At 53.1% G+C, this 19,666-nt stretch overlaps 1 protein-coding gene across 5 annotated transcripts in view; it reads right to left on the bottom strand.

Annotated features, from left to right (window-relative positions):
* Positions 1-19,666, bottom strand: part of NFATC1 (nuclear factor of activated T cells 1) — a 128,073-nt gene that overhangs the window by 93,673 nt on the left and 14,734 nt on the right. For all 5 annotated transcript variants that reach the window (XM_058557349.1, XM_058557352.1, XM_058557351.1 and 2 more), the window contains exons 2-3: positions 18,522-19,620; positions 821-980 (exon numbers count right to left, since the gene is read on the bottom strand). In XM_058557349.1, the coding sequence (XP_058413332.1) occupies positions 821-980; positions 18,522-19,620 (1,259 nt within the window). The remainder of the gene's footprint in view (positions 1-820; positions 981-18,521; positions 19,621-19,666) is intronic.

Raw genomic sequence — 19,666 nt, 5'->3', positions numbered from 1 at the left:
ATAAACCCTATTTCTACAGATTTGTTATAGAAAAGGTCCTCAAAAATAAAACGTTTTTATTTCAGGGTCATATATATATATATATATATTTTTTTTTAAGTTTTCCTATTCCAGGACACCTTAAAACCTAAGCGTCACGCAGGGTCAAGCTGATGCAGAGGCGCAGAGGCAGCCCCCAGCCCACACTGCCCGCTGGCCACCCCCCAGAAGTGAGGTGGGTCCTCGAGGTGGCTGGGCGTCCTCTTGGCCAAGCTGTCTCTCCTTTACTTCTCTTTTCCCTCTCCCATGTCTTTCCTGAGTCAAATATGACTGCTCAGGATGGCACAGGACAGAGGGCATTGTCCATCTAGACAAAGCAATGGTGGATTCCAAACTGCGTGCTGCGCGCTTGAGCCACCTCACTGAATCAAGACCCACCGACCACATCCTTGGGTCCAGTCCTCCCGAACAAGGCCAGGCCCACGCCGCCCAACCCCAAGGCCCGTCTTCCAGACAGCACCCGCCTCCCCACGGCAGTTGCACGGGAGAGTAGTTTCCACCGTTACAGAGTCTGAGGCTCAGTGCTCACGGCCCACCCACCAGCAGCAGAAATAAGAACCACGCAGCACTCCCATTCTGGCCGTCACACACTTGGAGGAGGAAACCAGGACTGAGCTCACATGTAAAACATTTAGCTCAACTGGTTGGGAAATGGCAATTTTTTTTAAAGAGAGAAAAAGAAAAGCACTATTAGCTGTTGCCGCCACGTGGCCTTTGCACTACACGGGCCCCGCTCCTGCTTCCACAGCAGGAACACGGCTGGAGGCAGCAGACCCTGTACCTGCACGCTGGGGTGTCCTCCCGCCGACGCCTTCACGGCCCCCCGGCTCCCCTCGGTCTCGTAGTGAGCTCGGTGGTGGGACTTGGGCTGCACCTCGATCCTCAGCTCGTAGGGTCCCGAGTGCGACGGCAGCTGCCAGTCAAGGGCGGGCAGAGACGGGCTGCAAGGGAGCACAGCAGAGCGTTAACCATTCGCCTGCACGTCCCCTCCAACCTCGGTGCCCGGCTGGGACTCGGGGCCACAACGAGCAGTCCCCCTCCACCACCTTACGTTCACATTCCCGCCAATAAGGGCGATGTCCCCACACAAGTAGCATGACAGTCTTTGTGAAGTCTTTGTAAACCTCTTTGTACAGGGGTTATTTGATTATGACGTCCGGCCAGAGCCTCGTCAGGTCTTCACGATAAGTTTCTTGAGTAAGATGGAAACATTTTCAACACACGACCTTAAAATATTTTCCTTCCTTCCTGATAGGCCTGTATAAATTATTTAACCTCCCTAGGAAGATAGGTTCCAGAACTAATTGAAGATCTTTTTAAAACCACAGAGGTCCGAGCCCTGGTCTGAGAACCAGGAAGCCTGGTTCTAATCTCCCCTGTCCCACTAACTAGCCGTGAGGCAGAACTTCACTGTCTGGGATGCGGCTGGCCCCCTCATAAAATGGCGGGTTTGGAAGACGCGGTTTACAGTGACCCACCCCAGCCCCCTAAATTCTGTGACTCATGCAAGACGAATGAGAGAGCCTGCCAGCCAAGGGCGCAGAAGGGGCCGAGAGTCAAAGATCAGCAAGAACAGAGGTGAGGGCTGTGCGGCCGCACGAGGCCCATTTTGTGAGCTTGGTTGTCACGTCGGTGCTGGCAAGGGGAACGGAGAGTGTGTGACATGTGCCAGGCCCTGTCCCCGGAGCCCACAGGAACTTCATTTTCGCCTCATGGCACTGGAGGTGGGTGCCAATGGCCCCATCGTATAGAGGAGGAAACTGAGGCTTTGCACGGGGAGGCGATCTGCCGCTGAAACCAGATCTTGGTGCCACCAAAGGACCCACTCTCCCTACAGAACATGCTTCAGGGCCTTGCCCTTTAAAGAGATAAAGGTGGACCATAAAAAGCTACAGTCCACACACACCAGCGGTCATGTCCCTGCAGGAGCCGGGGTCCAGTCCACTCAGGCTGCCTTTCTGCAACCAGAGCCCATTCCTGGGGGCTCTTTGTCACAACACTGACAACCATTCCCTTCTCCTCCTCTCAGATGTGGCAGAATTAGGCCAGAGATACTGCTCCATCCGACCCCGTCAAGGATGGTGCTCGCGTGGCATCCATGTCCCCACGTGTGCAGAGCCCAGTGTAGGCCCAGACCCCCGCCCGGGAACCGACTCTCCCTTACAGCCACGACGGGTGCAGACTGTAGGCCACCCCACGCACGAGGTGGATGGAGACTGCCCCGGTCGCTCCCACCACACACAGCCCTAAAGACACCTTCACTTCCAGAGGTCAGTCACAGTCCGGGCCCCGACATGAGGGCGCACTCCACTGCCTCGCCATCGCCATTTCAGTTTCTGTGCAGGCACTGGGCCAGCTGACCCGCCTCCAGCCTGAGTGCACAGCTCCTCACCCTCTGCCTGGTGGACCAAAGACAACAACCCTGAGAAGAGGCCGCATCTTCAGTCTGTGTGTAGAGGCAGCCAGAGCTGGAAGCCTAACTGGAACCACGACAAATACGATGGAAGTCGGCCTGGAGCATCTAAGAGGCAGACCCCCGGGCCGGGAGACCAGACATCTCTCAGGACGCAGGATGTCTTTCCGCGGAGGGGAGAAGCCTTTTGAGACGGTTTCCCCTCAGCCCCTGCGTCCAGCCTGCTCTGCTCTAAAACCACAGTCCTGCGTGGGGAGGCCTTCCAACCCTGGGAACCGCCCTCCGGGAGTCTATCTCTTGGATTCCAGAAGCAACACTTCACTACAAGTCCTCTATTCAACTGCCAACCCAAAGCCCCGATGTCCTCAGCAGACAAGAGAAGGAAAGAAGATGAGCCGGCCCAGAGCCCACCCTCCGTGCTCCTGTCTGCTGTTCACATTTTGACTCGATTTCAACAAGATGCTGATAAGCCTGGAGGCCCAGGGTCAAGCCCCCATGTTTCTCACTAAGCACCACCTCCGTGATCTCTAGAGAAGTTTGATTCAATAATTTGACCAAAAAGAGTGGGATAAATATGCGTGTGGGCTGAGAATCCATGTCTGCCCTGAACGGGAGAAATGCCCAAGTCAGGGGGCTGAGCACAAGAGCCGTCACCATCAAACGCCGGTGTCGCTTCTGAGTGATGATGAAGAGCAGTGAGCAGAGAGTTTTCCTGATGGAGGAAGCTCCGTGATGCGTTTAGCAGTTTCACGGGCTGTGGCCGTCCGAGGCATTTCCTAGATGAGGTTACCAGCCTCGCTCACTCACTTCCGGTACCTCTGCCAGGAGGCGAGAGAGGCATGCCAGCGGAGAGCTCGGAGCAGGAGGGAGGACGGCCCTCCGTGCAGCTTCTGGGGAGGGCGAGGGCGGGGCCAGGTCGGCCCACAGATCTTCAGGTTCTGCAGAAGTCACAATTCTTTTACCCTGATTGCTACCCCTGCTCCCAGAGGGACAGAAACTACAGGTGAGCGAGCGAAACGTGCTGATGGACATGGAGGACATCAGCACCACCGACCAAGGTGGTAACATCTCCCTTCAGAATGCCCAATATTCTATTTTATTTTGATATCTTATATATACTGTTGATCTAAGTAACAGAAAGAGAAACAAATGCAAAACAAATAAAAAGCTAGGTTCACCTGACTCCCAGGAAAATAAAAAGAGAAAGAGAGTGAGAGAGAAGAGAAGGAAGAGACAGAGGAAGGAGGGACAAAAACCTCGATTCCTTGTGGTTTGGAGCCAGGCAGACGACGTATTTTCTAAACCACTCTGCATTGAATACTACAGAAGGAAAAGTCTGTGTAAATAACTGTCTCCTGACTCATTGACAGAGTTAGCAATGCAGTGCGCACAGTTTAAAGTCAGAATGGTGCACAAAATAAATGTTGTAATAGAGACAATTAAAATTATTGTTTTTGGTTGGAAATTTTCAGCATGAATTTGGCAGCTCCACAAAAATGCAAATTTGTCTCTGATTCAGATAAAAGACCTAAGACTGGAGAAATGTGCGACGATTTCCACGGCCGCTGCCACGATACCGCTGACTCCTGCCCCCGCCACTACCCCAGCCCCTGCCGGCCCGCCTGCTCCAAGAGTTTGTTCCTGGGTCACCGAGATCCCGCAGAGGAGCGGCCCAACACAGTCTCCCACGGCCTCCCTCAGCGCCTGGGCTTTGTCTGCTGAACGTAAAGATGACGGAGAACCTCAAACTCACCTTCAACTTCATTCTATTTTTTAAAAGTCACATTCAGTGTAACCAAGAAAACAGGTGGTTAAATTCGTACCTAAGGTCCACTTGATTTGTACAAACAGAAGCTGTGTGAAGCTTTCTACGTACACGCACCCACACCTATCTCAAATCATCCAGAGAAACTATATCCATGATTGGCTGTATATCTGTAAGTATTTTTACATTAAAAGGCATATATCTTGGGGCCGGCCCCGTGGCGCAAGCAGTTGAGTGCACGTGCTCTGCTTCGGTGGCCTGGGGTTCGCCGGCCCAGATTCCAGGTGCGCACCGACGCACCGCTTGGCAAGCCATGCTGTGGCGGCGTCCCATATAAAGTGGAGGAAGATGGGCATGGATGTTAGTCCAGGGCCAGTCTTCTTCAGCAAAAAGAGGAGGATTGGCAGATGTTAGCACAGGGCTGATCTTCCTCACCAAAAAAAAAAAAGAAAAAAAAGGCATATCTCTTAACTAAATAAAATATATAATTTGATACCCTGGCTTTTTTTAAATTTAAAGATCATGTTTTGAGCATTTTAGCATATTTTTCAAAAATGGTTTTGTCACAGCATCATGTTTTGTCATATAAATAATTGATTAGTTGTCTACTGCTGGACTTCTGGGTTGCTCCCAATCCATTGCTATTAGCAACACCAGAGACGCGAGCATCCAGGTACGAGATCCTGGCTGCCTTTCTGGTCATTTCCTCATACAGACTCACAGCCTCTATCAAAGAGCGTGAACAGCTGAGGCTCCTGACACATCTCCAGATGGCGATGGCTCCTGTGCTCACCAACACGGGCCCGGGGTGCTTTCTTCCTAGCCTGCACCACACACACAGAGGTCTCCGAGGCTGCAACTCCACGTAACGTGGTAACAGATAAGCGCAAAACACCCACTGTGTAGTCGGAATAAACGTAAATAAAAACTTCTAAACCACCAGGGTGGGCATTTCTAAAAATCTCCAGACCTCTGCGTGTTGCCTGAGTCCTCACACGCATTTTACTAAAGGCAATGTGGAACCCCAGGCCCCACCCCCCATCCCAACACAGAGCCTGCTCCCTCAGGGTCTGCAAAGGCCATTCCAGGTGATGATTGCCATCCTTAATACCATCAACTACAGCAAATAGTGTTCACTAGTCCCCGGGCCTGTTCTGTACAGTCCTTTGTAAAGGAAAATCTAATGACCATGAGCAGTGGACGTGGGTCTTGTAAACTTCACATGAAGGGCAGATTCATAAACAAACAGGAATAACCCACACGGAGGACACGAACGTCGGCAGTCCTGGGCCTGAGTGGGCTAAAGCTGCTTTTAATTTGAAGAGCCTAGAACACGTTCCTTCCCCGAAGGCAACACGTCCACAGCCAACGGCAGGGCCCGGAGGGTGTGGAGCAGACTAGGGAAAGTCTGCAGGCACAACGGCCGAGTGTCCGGCAGAAGCCCTCCGCGGCTACTACTCTAGAGGCAGCCTGTTCCAGACAGGAGCGTGAGTGGCTTCCAGCAGGTCACATATTTTTCCTGAATTCTTGAGAGGTTTTCTCACTTGTAAAATGGGGATGACAATAATCCCACCTCACTCAGCTGTGTGGAGGATTAATAAGGTGCTAAGCAAAGAGCTGGGCACACAACCGCCCTCAGCGCCTAATTCTCCTCCCCCAGAGGCACACACTCCGGCCACGTCAGGGTCCTGGTGTTGGCAGTGGCTATTATGGAACGAGTCAGTGTTGGGGACGCCGACTGAGGGGAACACAGAGCTCTCTGCAGTTTTCTGTGAATCTCGAATTCTTGCAAATTAAAAGGTTTGTAAAACTCTTGTGATAGGGCCTGGAACATAGGAATCCAAATCCCGTCACCTAATCCTACTGTTATCACCAGCAGGAGAGGCAGGACGCTCTTGCACACGTGGGCCCCGTGTCTCCCACCGCTCAGCGCTCAGTGCTGGCTACTTCCCTCACGTGATGATGGCTGTCATTGCGACCCCCCGGTGCACAGGAGACTCTCCCCCCAGCGGCCGCATAAGGTGGGCACCAGGCGAAGGGTGACGCCAAGCCCCACGGCCTCCCTGGGCTGCTGGGAGTTCTGCCAGTCTAGGGGCACAGAACAGCGTGGCTCTGGCTCTGGTGTTTGCTGGTGACTTAGCCAACACTGTCCTCCACACTCAGGGACGGGACGGTGGGGACACCTCGTGTGACACATGAGGGAAGCGAGTCATACTCTCCTGGGAGTCTGCTGAGTGTGGGCGAGGCCTCCCCGTGTGGAAAAAAGATGTGCAGCACTCCCATTCTGAGTCACCCCTCGCTTGGCGCTCTGCGGCCGTCCGTTTCCCAGGAGAAAGCCTGTCAAGTTTTATTGAACCTCAGCGCTCCTTCACGTGGGGAAAGTGTGAAGCGTTGTTTTAGACGCTCAGTTCACAGCGTCGACACCACCTACACACCGTGATCAAAATCAGAGAGCAGCTCACACTCTTCCTGAGCCTACCTCTACTACCAAGGTCCCCGCTCTCCGGCCAGCTGCCCAGCCGGCAGTCGCTCCGCCTGGAGCATCTGAGAAGTCGGCTGTCCGGATGACCACAGGGAAGTGCTTCCTTTCCATCGGGCCACCACTGACCGCCCGTTACGCACTGTAGCCACGCATCTATGACTCCAGTCAAGGAAGAGTCTGGTCCTTCTAAAACCAGAGATTTCATAAATGGCCTCCTTCCTCTCGGCAAGGCCCACCACTACGAGGGTGTTGTGTTAAATTGCAGGTCTTACTTTCGTTCCACAAAATATCTACACCCTTCTCCACTCAAACCCAATGCCGACCTCGTGCCAGGTACTCAGTGAACACTCGTTGACAAGACAGCCTCTGTGGGTGAAGCTTAACGTTAATGTGTTCACTGCGATTCTCTTTTTCCATTTCTGCTCAGGAGACCCAGTCAGCTCAGGAGCATAGCTGACCACAGGAGGAAATGCTGAGAACCGAGATTATTTACACCAAATTCAAAACCATGGTTATCTCAGGGATAATTAACTGCTAACAATAGTGCTTAAGCCTTCACCAAAAGCCTTCCTATCTCATCTCAGGCCCCCGGAAAGGCTGCGGCCCCCCAACCCTGTAAGATCCCACGACTAACGCAGGCCAGCAGGGTGCAGGCCAGACCCTCAGACCCATGTCTCTCGATTTAAAACTGAAAATCACTTTTAAACCATCTCATCCACTACCACGAATACCACAGAGAGAGACGCCGGACGTCTGCCCCGAGGGCTGTGCACTGACCACTCGGCCAGAACACAAAGCCAGAATCCCAGCAAGGCCCCGGATTCAGCAACAATTTGAGGAAAAAACAGGGAATACCGGGGTTGGAGGAGCCTGCCAGTGACACCGCGGAGGCACCAGCGAATCCACAAGGAGAGGACAGCCAGATCCCTCCAGAGCCGACTCAGGGAGAAAAATGGACAGAGCGAAACCCACAGAAGATCAGCCATCCGGCAGCCGACTACGAGGGTCGAGCCCGATTCCCACAACTGTGGGGAAAATACAGACCAGGGAAACCTGACACCAGCTCGACGATATCAAGGGATTATTTTAAATTACCTACTAGTGTCTAATATGATCTCTAATGGTAGCATCGCAATCCTTTCCTAAAAATGAGTCCCTATCTTTGAAAGACACACACCGAGTATTTATGGATAAGAGGATACAGCGTCTGGGATATGCGGCAGAATAACTGGGGTCTGAGGGGTGGTGAGACATGTCGGCCACGAGTTTGTAATCACTGAAGTCAGGGGACACAGGGACCCCAGACCAGTCTCTCTAATGCTGTATGTGCTTCAAGTTTTCTGTGACACAACGTGGGAGACCAAAGGAAGTTTTCACGAGTAATTCTGGAAGGTACACGCTAGTGTGATCACTCTATATTCTGGTGGGAGGACTGCTGGTGATCCATCTTTCTTTTTTTTTTTTTTTTTTTTTTTTTGGTGAGGAGATCAGCCCTGAGCTAACATCCACGCCAATCCTCCTCTTTTTGCTGAGGAAGACTGGCCCTGAGCTAACATCCGGCCGATCTTCCTCCACTTTATGTGGGACGCCGCCACAGCATGGCCTGACAAGCGGTGTGTCAGTGCACACCTGGGATCTGAACCGGAGCCACCAGCAGCAGAGCGCGCACACTTAACTGCTACGCCATGGGGCCGGCCCCTATCTTTCTTTTTGTTTATCTACATTTAAAAATATTCTACAGTGGCAGATATTATTTGTTTAACCTGCAAAATAATAAACTTTTCCAAGTTTCACCTTCTCCCCTCGCGAGCTCTGTGACTGTTCTGAACTAAGGCTGCCACGTGGTGAACTGGCCTGACGGCGGGTCTGAGGCCCTCCTCCTCAGAAAGGCTGCATGAGCCTCACGTTTTCACTCTGTCACCACCACCCAGTCAGCTAAGTACAAGGACTTCAGAATAACTTCTTTGGGTACGAAGTTCTCCTTACGCGGTGGAAACCCAGAGGAGGCCACTCATCAGTTTAAACGGTTTGGGTAAAATCCTTTCAATTCCGAATTCTCCAAGAACTGAAGCCCATGTGGACCTATCACTTAGAAGAAAACCAGCAAGTCTCCTTGTGACTCCGGTGTTTCTAAAACAGCGGAGGCTGCAGACTCTGAACGTGGCAGGACCGGACCTGCCCAGAGGAAAGACAATCACAGCACGTGTAAGGAAAACGACGTCATCAAAGTTGTAATGGAATATTTTCTGAGTCAGCAGCTAGAGGCCTCCTGATTGTTAGTTGTTTTGTTTTTTCCCTCTGATTTTAAAAAAGGCTATCAGCTCAGTTCTTGGCACTTAAGCATGGTCCCTGGGCCCCCAAAGGCCCTCCGTGGGCAGGGGCTGTGCCCAGGACCACACAACTGGCCCGTCAGAGGTCCACTTGAGGTCGACCTGCCCCTCTGACCTGCGCCCCAGACTCCGGGCTGAGGAAGTTCCTCCCACACAGAGAGGTCGACCTTCCTGAGGAAGGCCCCGAGTCCTGTCAGGGGAAGACAGGTGGGCCGCCCAGGACAAAAGCAGATTTCTTCACTAAAAACCCACCAGGTTTGAAGGGCCCGTGAGTGAGCGCCCCTCCCACTCTGTGTGTCCTCGCTGCCATGACTGGTGGCCGTTCAGTCTCCCGGTGTCCTCTCCTGCCAGGCCCGCCTCGGGGGCCTCCCTCCCACCGTCCCACAGAACACCCCTCAGGGAGGAGCCAGTTATACTCCACGATCCTATGAGGCCTTTGGAAAAACCCTTCAGGGTTGGCCTTTTCTTTCTGATAAGAGTCCAGAAAGAACAGGAGAGGGGCAGAGGCCTCAGACCCTGTAGAAACACGCCACAGCTCCACGTAAGCTCCACGGCCCCTGCCCCTGCTGGGGCTCAGGCTGGCCACCTCAGACTTGTGTCCCCACCATTCTTGCCACCCCGCTCCCCGGGCAGAGGTGAGTACGAACCAGGCCAGGCCCCAGGACCCTGGCAGACAGACCTGGGCCCAGCCCTTCTGCCCTGAGTGGACAGCCCCCTAGGGTCTCCTCCATGGCATGTCCACATCCCTGCTTCTTACGGAACCCACCACCGGTCCCCTGCCCTCCAGAAAAGCGAGCCCTCCTCCTCAAGAAGACCTTTCCTAACTGCACAGACAGGAGAAGATGTATCTAATACCTCCAGACAGTCCCTACAATTCAACATGGGGGTGGCTCAGTGACACAGAAAGGTGATACAGATTTCCTGGCTAGAAATCTGGGCTCAGACGGGAGAGAAGCCACTTTGGGGGAAATGCTTGCACTGGGGGGCTCCTCCTCCTGATCGGAGACAGACAACTCCACATTTGCACTCGGCTCCTCTGTCCCCAGAGACAGGGACTTTCAGATGCAGAGGCCACTGAGTTCTCTTGGCATCTACTCTCAGGGAGGAGAATGACAGGGGCACAGAGCAGGGACCTACATCTGTCACACATCCATCAGAGGGAGGGAGGGAGGGAGGGATAGAGGAGGGAAGGGAGGGAGGAAGGCAACGATGGATGGATGGAGGGATGGATGGAGGAGGGATGGAGGGAGGGAGGGAGGGAGGGATAGAGGAGGGAAGGGAGGGAGGAAGGCAACGATGGATGGATGGAGGGATGGATGGAGGAGGGAGGGAGGGAGGGATAGAGGAGGGAGGGAGGAAGGCAACGATGGATGGATGGAGGGAGGGAGGGATGGAGGGAGGGAGGGAGGGAGGGAGGGAGGCAACGATGGATGGATGGAGGGATGGATAGAGGAGGGATGGATGGAGGAGGGAGGGAGGGAGGGAGGGAGGGAGGGACGGATGGAGGAATATGTTCACTGGGTGAGGACCCCCATGGGAACTGAGCTCTGGATGGTCCCTCTGCTGCTCCACTGACCTTCATGTTCTGGGGTGCAGGTTCCAGCACATTTGTGGCTGTTATTCTAGGCCCCAAACACCAGAGCCTGCTGCTCAGGAGTCGTTACGCAGATGGAGTTTGAGGATGAGAACGCTCAGATTACCTGCCATCGATTTTCATAAAAACCAAGAAATTCAGCATCGCCAAGTGAAAGCAGGAAAGGGCACAAATAAGCCATGAAACTGCCACCCTGATTCCATCTCTACCCAGAGTGACGCTAGGACAGTTGCCCGGTGACCCCCAAGTTCACGTCTAATCCATTTCGTTTGGATATGGGACCCACAGAAAAACCCGGATATTCATTAGATAGTAACCATTCTGTCTTCAAATTCTAAGTTTAAAGCAAACCTCAGTGGTTCAGGATGTAATAAATACAGCTGTTCTCAAATCACCCACAGGGATGGATCCAGACAAGGGTGCACTGCTCCCCGAGGTCCAGAGAAACTCAGAGCCTGGCAAGTGTTTCGGACGTTGCTGAAACGGAGAGCACTCAGGTTCCGACACGGGGTGTTAGGGCCAGAGGAGAGCCCGTGCCCGGGAGGCACAGCCCCGATGGGCGCTGCGACCTCATTGCTGTGGCCTCTGGACACCACCAGTGAGTGACCACAGTGCGCCTCCTCGCTCTGCATGCCTCTGCCAGAACTGCCACCCACACCACTTCTCCTTCCGACATCTGACTTGAAACAAAACAGTGCTTCCTCACCTCACCTCCTGCCTGGTCCCTGCACGTGCCCCTCCAGCGGAGCACCTTCAATGCGCCCCTACGAGGGCAGTGTGAACTGAGAGCCCACCTTGCAGGTGAGGAGCTCAAGGCCATTGCTGGAATGAGGGGCCAGGACTTGGGCCCTGATCCTCCTGGCCACAGAGCCCAAAGTCCTCCAGTGACCATGCCAGTGACCATACCACGCTTGTCCAGAATGGGAACTGGAGACCTTAGGGCTTCTTGTTCTTTTATCTTGTGTCTAGAAACTTCCACATGCCTCAGTTTCCCCATCTGTAAAACGAGATTCATGCACGCACCCCACCTGCACCCAGGCCCCTGAGGAGGGACGCTGAGGCTTTCAGGCCACGCGCTGGTCCCTGACAGCCCTATGGAGCTCTGAGCTCAGGGAAGACAGGGCATCCTCCCGGTGTGGCTGCCCCGCAGATGGCCATATTCTCCTGTGGAAGGAGACTCTCAGGAGAACACCAGGCATTTCCACGTGGCTCGAGGACCTTCTGAGACACGACCACACTACGCGTCATCCTGGTGCCTGGGGTGAATCAGCGGATCCTGGAAACAGCCCACTTAAATCTACACAGCCTGTGCACCAGGGAAAGGACTAGACTGTCTGTCTCAACAAGCCTTTAAAACCAGGCAGTGGGAGTGATAAAGACACGAGAGCGCCACCACACGCTGAAAACACCGGAATCGCTGTGCGATTTGCGGCTTCTGAACTCCACGTGCGCACGACTCTACCTTCCAAGTGAGAAACAGTTCGTCTCAGCAAAGCTAGAACCTGCTCCTCAAACCCAGGGCTGGCGGGGTCAGCGCCTGCAGAGGAGAACTGAGTGTGCGGGTGGCTCAGGCGTTTACAGACTGCCCTGATACCCTGATACCCGAGTCCTCGTGGTGCTAAGCCAAGTGTCGGCCAGCATGTAGGGCCGGTCCTTCCTCTTTCTCTGTGCAGTGTCCTGTCCTCACCGCAGAAACAGGTCTGTTCCATGGCCCAAGTGTGGGTGGGCATGCAGACCACAGATCAACCTGTATTGAACAGGAAATCTCAGAGGGAAAAACGCCCTGCAAGCTGCTTTCTTTATCGAAAACCTACTTATGCTGTGTGTGTCAAACCCCAGCTTCCAGAAGATATTTTAGAAGCATTTATAAAAAAGCAAATCCCATCATGATATATAGATACATTTTTGCTCAAGAACCCAAGAAAAAATTAGCAAATAAGTCCCGATAATTTGCATGGAAGGTCTAGTTTTAAAGGTGGATAATCACTACCTACCGATTAAATTTTAATCCCAGGCAGGGCTGTCATCTCGTTTCCCGCCCCTAGCCCAGCTGCAGGCGCATGCGATGCTCGAGGAACTGACGAGCAGGGCCCAACTCTCCTCAGAGGAAAGGGTCCTGTTTGCCTGTGGTCACTGATGCATGTCGTCACTGGACACTCCTCCGGCCAGGGCTCTTAGTTTAGGAAATCTCAAGATTGGAGGCGCATGAAGGCTCCGGGGCCTGGGACGTGAGGCGCCTGAACGCAGCCGCCACTCCCCACCACCCCCCCACGCACACATGGTGGATGTGAGCAGGACCAGGCCCGGTGCCGCTCTCACGGCAGTAACTCTTCTGGCATTTGGAGTATTCTGTGAAATGGGCCACATTTCAGATCTCAATGGCTCGACTTAAAAACCAAATGTAAAGGCACAGAGATTCAAATCATTTTATCCTCTCCAGGAACACAGAAGTGGTTGAGTTCCTCTTTCTCCTTTTGTTGGTAATAATAGACATTCACAGAATTACGTCAAAAAGAGAAATAAGGACCCAAATCCTCCACACACACCTGGGGAAAAGCGCCCTGAAGGTGGGTCAGAAACTCCCCCTCAACCTCTCCCTCGGCCACGACTCAGAATCTTAGTTGAAATCGTCGGGCTACCCTTTCAAGTCAGAAGTCAGTACTACAAAGCCCCTTCTTCAAGTGTCAGCCGTGAACTCCTCGAAACCAGGAGGAAACTACACGACGAGTGAAGATGTTGGGTCTCTGAAAAGCTGTTCAAAGTCAGCCCTCGAAGAACAGGTATGGGTACAATCGTTTTCAGTGTTCTGGACAATAACACACAGCCCCCCTGCATCCTGCCCCCTAACCACTGAGTTTACCTACAGAAACTTCTAGAAGAGGTTGTGGCTAAGGTTAGTCTCTGGGCCTCAAAAGGATCTCTGTCTGCTGGGTTCCCAGCTGCCCCCAGAAGTGTGCACAGCATCCTGGTAACAGGACACCTATGTTTTTGTTAGGTTCCAGGTATCTCCTGATGGCTCCCCAGCCTCTACACAGGTCTCCTGATGAGAGGGAAACTCGGTGGGGCTCCCGGGAGCAGGGACCCAACAAGGAGGCAGCTCTGGGGTCAGCCAATCATGGACGTGAGTCCCGGCTCTCTCCATTATTACGTGGGGGCCTGAACCAGTGGCCCCCACTCTAAGCCCTGTCCTGTCAGCACCCAGGGGGCCGTGCAGAGACCCAACTGGTCCCACAGCCCCCCAGGAAGACTGTTTTCTTTTTTGAAGCTCACTATCAGCGAGCTTCCTTTCCTGACCTTCAGATGACGCACTCCTTCAGCCAGGTCGAAAAAAGGAAAATAACCCAGAGGCACCGTGCCTGATACCCCAAGCGGGCTGGCCTGGCGGAAACCGCCCGAGCGCAGACGGGCAGGGGCCAGGGCTCCCAGGGCCAGAAACCTCCATGCAATGACATACGGCAGGATTTGTTACCAGCCTCCAGGTCTATTTAATCTTATTCCAAATTAGGATAAACTCTGAGATATTCAGATAACTTACAAAGCAGGATCAGCACCAGTTTCATCAGACTTTTGAAAGTTAACACTAAGGCACAGCATGAAAGTTACTGATATTACTAAAATCATCAATATTGCAGCCAAAAACTTAAAAGAAGCGACATCTGAAATAAACTGATTTGGACATGTGGCTGCCACAAGTCATTAGAACCAAGGAGGCTCCAAGTAAACACTGTTCATTAAGCTTCTCTCGCCCTTTAGAAAAGCTACTTCGTTTCAGGTTCTCAAATCGAAAAAGCAAAGTTTCATGTAAAGGAATTTGACTGGACAAGCATCCTGTTGATGTTACAAGCAAAATTGTTCAGTTAATGCTTCTGCCCTTCCAAAAGTAGTTTCTTTTTAAGTCTGCATTCCTCTTGTAACTTTGCCTCTGTAAAGGCAAATGCAGAGATTATGCTGGGCCCATTTAGCTAAAGGCATCAAAACCTCAGAACCTGAAACTCTCCACGAGCCTGTTCTAAAAGAAAAAAGGAGGGGCCGGCCTGGTGGCGTAGTGGTTAAGTTCACACGCTCCACTTTGGCGGCCCAGGGTTGGTGGATTAAGATCCTGGGCACAGACCTACACATTGCTCATAAAGCCATGCTGTGGCGGCGCTCTATATACAAAAAAATAGAGGAAGATTAGACAGATGTTAGCTCAGGGACAATCTTCCTCACCAAAAAATAAATAAATAAATAAAAAAGAAAAGAAAAACGTGCTCCCCTCACAGACAGCCCCTAGGTAGCGTCGACGCACACTGCCAGGGGTAGACGCTCCATCCCTCCTCGGGGAGCCACTGAAGGAGCCGACAGTCATTTAACTGCAGGTCTCTCAGTTCACATGAGAACTACCACCTGGAAATGCAAGGGAGCACCTCCGAGTGCTATCTGTCCCCGGTCTCCGCACACACAGGCGTCTCCAACCGCTCACTCACGCCAACAGTCTCAGCAGTGTGATCCACGCAGGTCTGTAGAAGCTGCTTGTCGTTACCATTAGCATCATTATAGTAGAAAGAAGGGAGGCGGGAAGAGAAACCCTCTCCTTTCTGAAGAGGCTCACGGCCTGACTTTGACACTAGAATAGAGCATTTAAAATTCTGACTTTTTATGGGGGCTCTAGCAAGTCACCTGTGATTTCTGTGCATTTCCTAAGGTTTAAGAACAGAAGCTCACTCTGTGAAACTCTAAAATAAGTCTAAACTCTGAAAATAAGGAAATTCTATCAAATACTGTTGCCAGTTTCACAAACAATTTCTTCAATTGCGGCAAGAATTTAGTATCATTCTTTGACCCCTGTGGGCCTCTCAGAACGCTCTGCAAGGAGAGGTGGGCCGTGAACGCCGTACAGACGAGAAAGACCCCAGAAGGGAAACGACCCCCCCACACCCAGATTCCTTGGGAAAAGCCTAGCACAGCACACTCATCATGAAAAAGTCCCTTCCACTGGGAGGACAGAATGAAAACTGCACAGAGGTGCTGCACCCCAGGAAGGGGAAAACGGGTTTGTTGTGATAAATTCTCCATCCCAGATTTCGGAGATCATTGAAATCGGCATTTCCGATGAGCCACCGAGACCCCGCTGGCGTCGCCTGCACCGCCTGCACTTTCTCCGCCGAGCTGAGAGGTGTTCAGGGAAGGAAGTCTGGTCACCCCCTCCCGAGGGCACAGCCTGACCTCTCATTTCTACTGTGGCCTCCAGCTGCCCCCCGAGCACCAGCTGATGGGATCACATGGAAACATATTGCAAGGACCAGGAAACATATTTTGATGTGGAACCAAAACAGTGGGAAAAGGTGAACTTCAACCCTCTGAGGGTAGTCTGGTGGCTGTCACGTGTTCTGTTTGCGTTAACCCACAGGAATGCCAGGAGCGTCACCCTAACTCGGGAGCTCGGTGACCAAGAGATAAGGAGAGCAGTCACGAGGCCCCGTAATTATCGCTGCAAGTCCTGAACAAAGACAAAGGCGGCAACCGTGCCTTCCCATCGCCGGATCAAACACAGGCCTGGCACGTGCAGATGGCAACCAGCCGGGAACCCCAAGTTCCCAAAGACTCCCCGTCACTGAGCAAGCCGGGAAGGAAGAAGAAATGGGTCATTGCTAGAGGCATCCTACCATTGTCACCAGGATGCTCAGACGGGTGTCCCTCCAAAATTCATAGCATGGATCCTAACCCCAGGACCTCAGGATGTGACCATGTGTGGAGTTGGGGTCTTTACAGGGGTGATCGAGTCAAGCGAAGTCATTGGGTGGCCTTGATCCAGTGACTGGAGTCCTTGTAAACAGGGGGATTTAGACACAGAGACAGGCACAGAAGAAGGATGCCGTGAAGAGACACAGGGAGAAGCCGGCCATCTACACACCAAGGAGAGAGGCCTCACAGGAAACACCCTCGGTACCTTGACCCCTGACTTCCGGCCCCAGACATGAGAGGAATAAATTTCTGTTTTTTAAGCCGCCCATTCTGTGGTGTTTGTCACAGCAGCCCTGGAAACTAAGACCTAGAGCTTACCTAAATTTTTACAACTGCTTTAAAAACCCTCACGCTACAGTTCTCTTCACGCTCAGTCAGATCACACGTTGACGGCCTCACCATCCTTGACGTCAGGAGCTCGTGAAGTCCCATCATGAGGGGCTGTGACCTTCATGGTCCATAAAACACAGAAGGTCACAAACTGTCATCTGTGAGTCTGTGTGCTTGAGATGGTTAGCTTCAAACATTCTTATTTTTATTTCACTAAAAATTGTAAAGGTAGTAAAGCAGACATAGACAGTTCTTAAATTTTTTAAATGTCTCCATTTTATGGATTTTTAAATTCCCATGTTTATGAACTAAATCCAGTTTCTGAGATACATTTTTTTGATGATAACTTTGAATACACCAGCTTTTTAAACTTTACAGCACTGAAAGTAGAATTTGGGATGTGGGCGTGTCTGATGCAAGCCAAGAATAATCAGTGGTCACTCTCGATTTTTCTCTAAATCTGAACCGACTCCCATTCCAAACATCGTGCCTGTGGAAAGGTGGTATTCACCGCCTGATTGCTTTAAAAATTGTCAACTCTCATCTTGTTTCTTCGCCACAAACTTTCAGAAAGGTTGAACTGAGTTCATTCAGAGCCTAGAACTAAACCATCCGCACGCGGCTGTAACTAACCACATGTGCCTTAGTTGTGGGGAAAGAGGCTCTGAGAGAGCAGAGCAAAGTCTGTAACGAATAACCTGACTAACGCTCCTTCCTCATCTCACAGGCACACATCGCTGGAAACAGGCGGTCCTGCTCCCCGGTCTTGCTTCCAGAATGCCCTCAGCAAAAAAGGGAACAGGAAAAACAAAACACGAGCCTCGAATACCGGAAACTACCCGCAGAAACTACACGCAGGAGCACATGTGTAAGTCTCGAATGCCTCCTCCTGGGGATGCGGGGCAGCCGGTGTCAGATGGTGCCTCGCTCCGAGGGGCAGGCACTGGACGTTCACGCCTGATAACTATCCTGGAGGAGAAAGCTCTCTGCCAGGGGTCATTAGTGGCCCACCTGTTGGGAAAGCTGTTTAGTTAAAAATAAAAACACCGGGGGGAGTAAGTGGACCAAATGGAGCACCAGCAGCCCCGCTAACCATTAAAAAGAAAAATCAACAACCCAAGAGGCAGAGTTTGGAACAGGCTTGACTGGCTGTCACCAGACTGCCAGAGTGCGGGTGCCGGTCTCCTGGGAGGAGGAGCCTCGTTGTTCTCCTAACACCGGCAGGGCTGCTGCAGGGAGCGGGGTTTGCTGCTCTGGGGAATTGCTGAGCAGAGGCCCCATCTGCACCCAGCGCAGTGACAGCAATTAGGCGGGAGAGAGGAAGTGGGTGAGCGGAGGAGGCAGAAGCACAAACAGGAGAGGGATCGTTTGGCTTTACAAAAAAAACAAGACAAAAACTGAGAGCCCAAATCTGTAAACCCTTAGTACAGGCTGACTTGTGTCCCCCAGAATCCACGTGCTGAAGTCCTAACTCCAGCACCCCCAGCTGTGACCTCATTTGGAGATGGGGCCTTTAAAGGGGCAATTAAGTGAAGATGAGGTCTTTGGGGTGGCCCTCATCCAATATGACTGTGTCCTTATAAAATGGGAAATTTGGACTCAGACGCACGCGGGAGAACACCATGTGACGTGGAAGGCAGAGATGGGGTGACGCTGCTAAAGCCAAGAGTCACCAAGGATTTGCAGCAAACCGCGAAGCTGCAGAGGCCAAGCACATCCTCCCTCAGAGCCTCGGAAGCAACCAGCCCCGCCAGCACCCCGGTCTGGACCCCCAGCCTCCAGGCCCTGAGAACCCAATTCTGCTGTCTGAGCCCAGACTCTGCACGCCCTCGTCACCCACTCACCTGGTATAGGATGTTGGGGACCTGGGCCTGGCCCACTGGTAGGGGGGCTGTGGTACCGACAGGTACTGGTCGCAGAAGGCGCCCTTCCGGATGTGCTGGAAGGAGGAGAACTCTTCGGGCAGGAAATCAGACGTGGGCGGCGTGGTCCCCAGGTCCTCACCAGCCGGCTCCACCTTGAGTGCCACCGAGGGAGAATGGTCCAGGGCGGTCTTTCGGGCCTTGACTGGGACGCCATCGCCCAGGTCCAGGCTGCTGTCGGTGCTCAGGGCGTTGATGGCGGCCACGATGGCCGAGCTGGTGTATTGTGTGCTGTTGCCCAGCCACGTGTCATCGGTGACGCTGACCCTTGGTGAGCTGTGCGGGGATGGGGTGGGCGAGTGGTGCGGGGAGCAGGAGAGCTGCCGGCCGTTGAGGCCGTACTTCCTCTTGTTGCAGGGGGACGAGGGCCTGGAGGTGCGGGCCCCCAGCCAGCTCTCCTCGGTGACGCTCGCGCGGGGTGAGGTGGAGGGCGAATGTCGAGGGGAGCCAAGCAGGCTGCAGGCCCCCAGGCCTCGGGGGAAGCCCTCCTCAGGGTCTGTGGTCTTGGGGGACACGCAGGGAGACTGCCATGGGGATGTCTGTGGGGACGCGTACGGGTACGAGTAGTTGGACTCGTAGGACGAGGCCTCGGAGTTGCAGCTGCGGGAGGACAGGCTGCTGGCCGGGCTCAGGCACGAGGGGTCTCGGTAGGCCTCTAGGTTGGGCAGATTCAAAGTGGCTGTGGAAGGGGACCGTTTGGAGCTGGGGATAATGTCTTCCACCTCCACGTCGTGGAAAAACTGGCTGTTGTTGTGGTGAAGCCCCAGGTACGAGGTGATCTCGATGCGGGGGCTCTCCAGGGCGGGGGCTCCATTGGGCCGGACGTTGCCGGAAGAGAGAAAGTAGCCCGAGGGCCCACTGTCCACAGCACCTCCATACCCCGAGGGGTGACTTGCTGACGCCACAGCTGAGATGCCCGGGGCCGATGTCTGCAGGTCGTGGCATGGGGCTGGCAGTGAGGGGTGTGCTGTGGAGAGGGGCAGACCAGGACCAATACTGGAGGATGCATAACTATAGTGCTCTAGAAGGGAAAAAAAGAGAGAAGACATCATGAGGAGCTGGTCATC

Source organism: Diceros bicornis, chromosome 16 (genome assembly GCF_020826845.1).
Source record: "Diceros bicornis minor isolate mBicDic1 chromosome 16, mDicBic1.mat.cur, whole genome shotgun sequence".
Taxonomy (NCBI): Eukaryota; Metazoa; Chordata; class Mammalia; order Perissodactyla; family Rhinocerotidae; genus Diceros; species Diceros bicornis.
The sequence above is the reverse complement of the archived record's forward strand: the minus strand, read 5'-3'. Positions and strand labels throughout refer to the sequence as shown.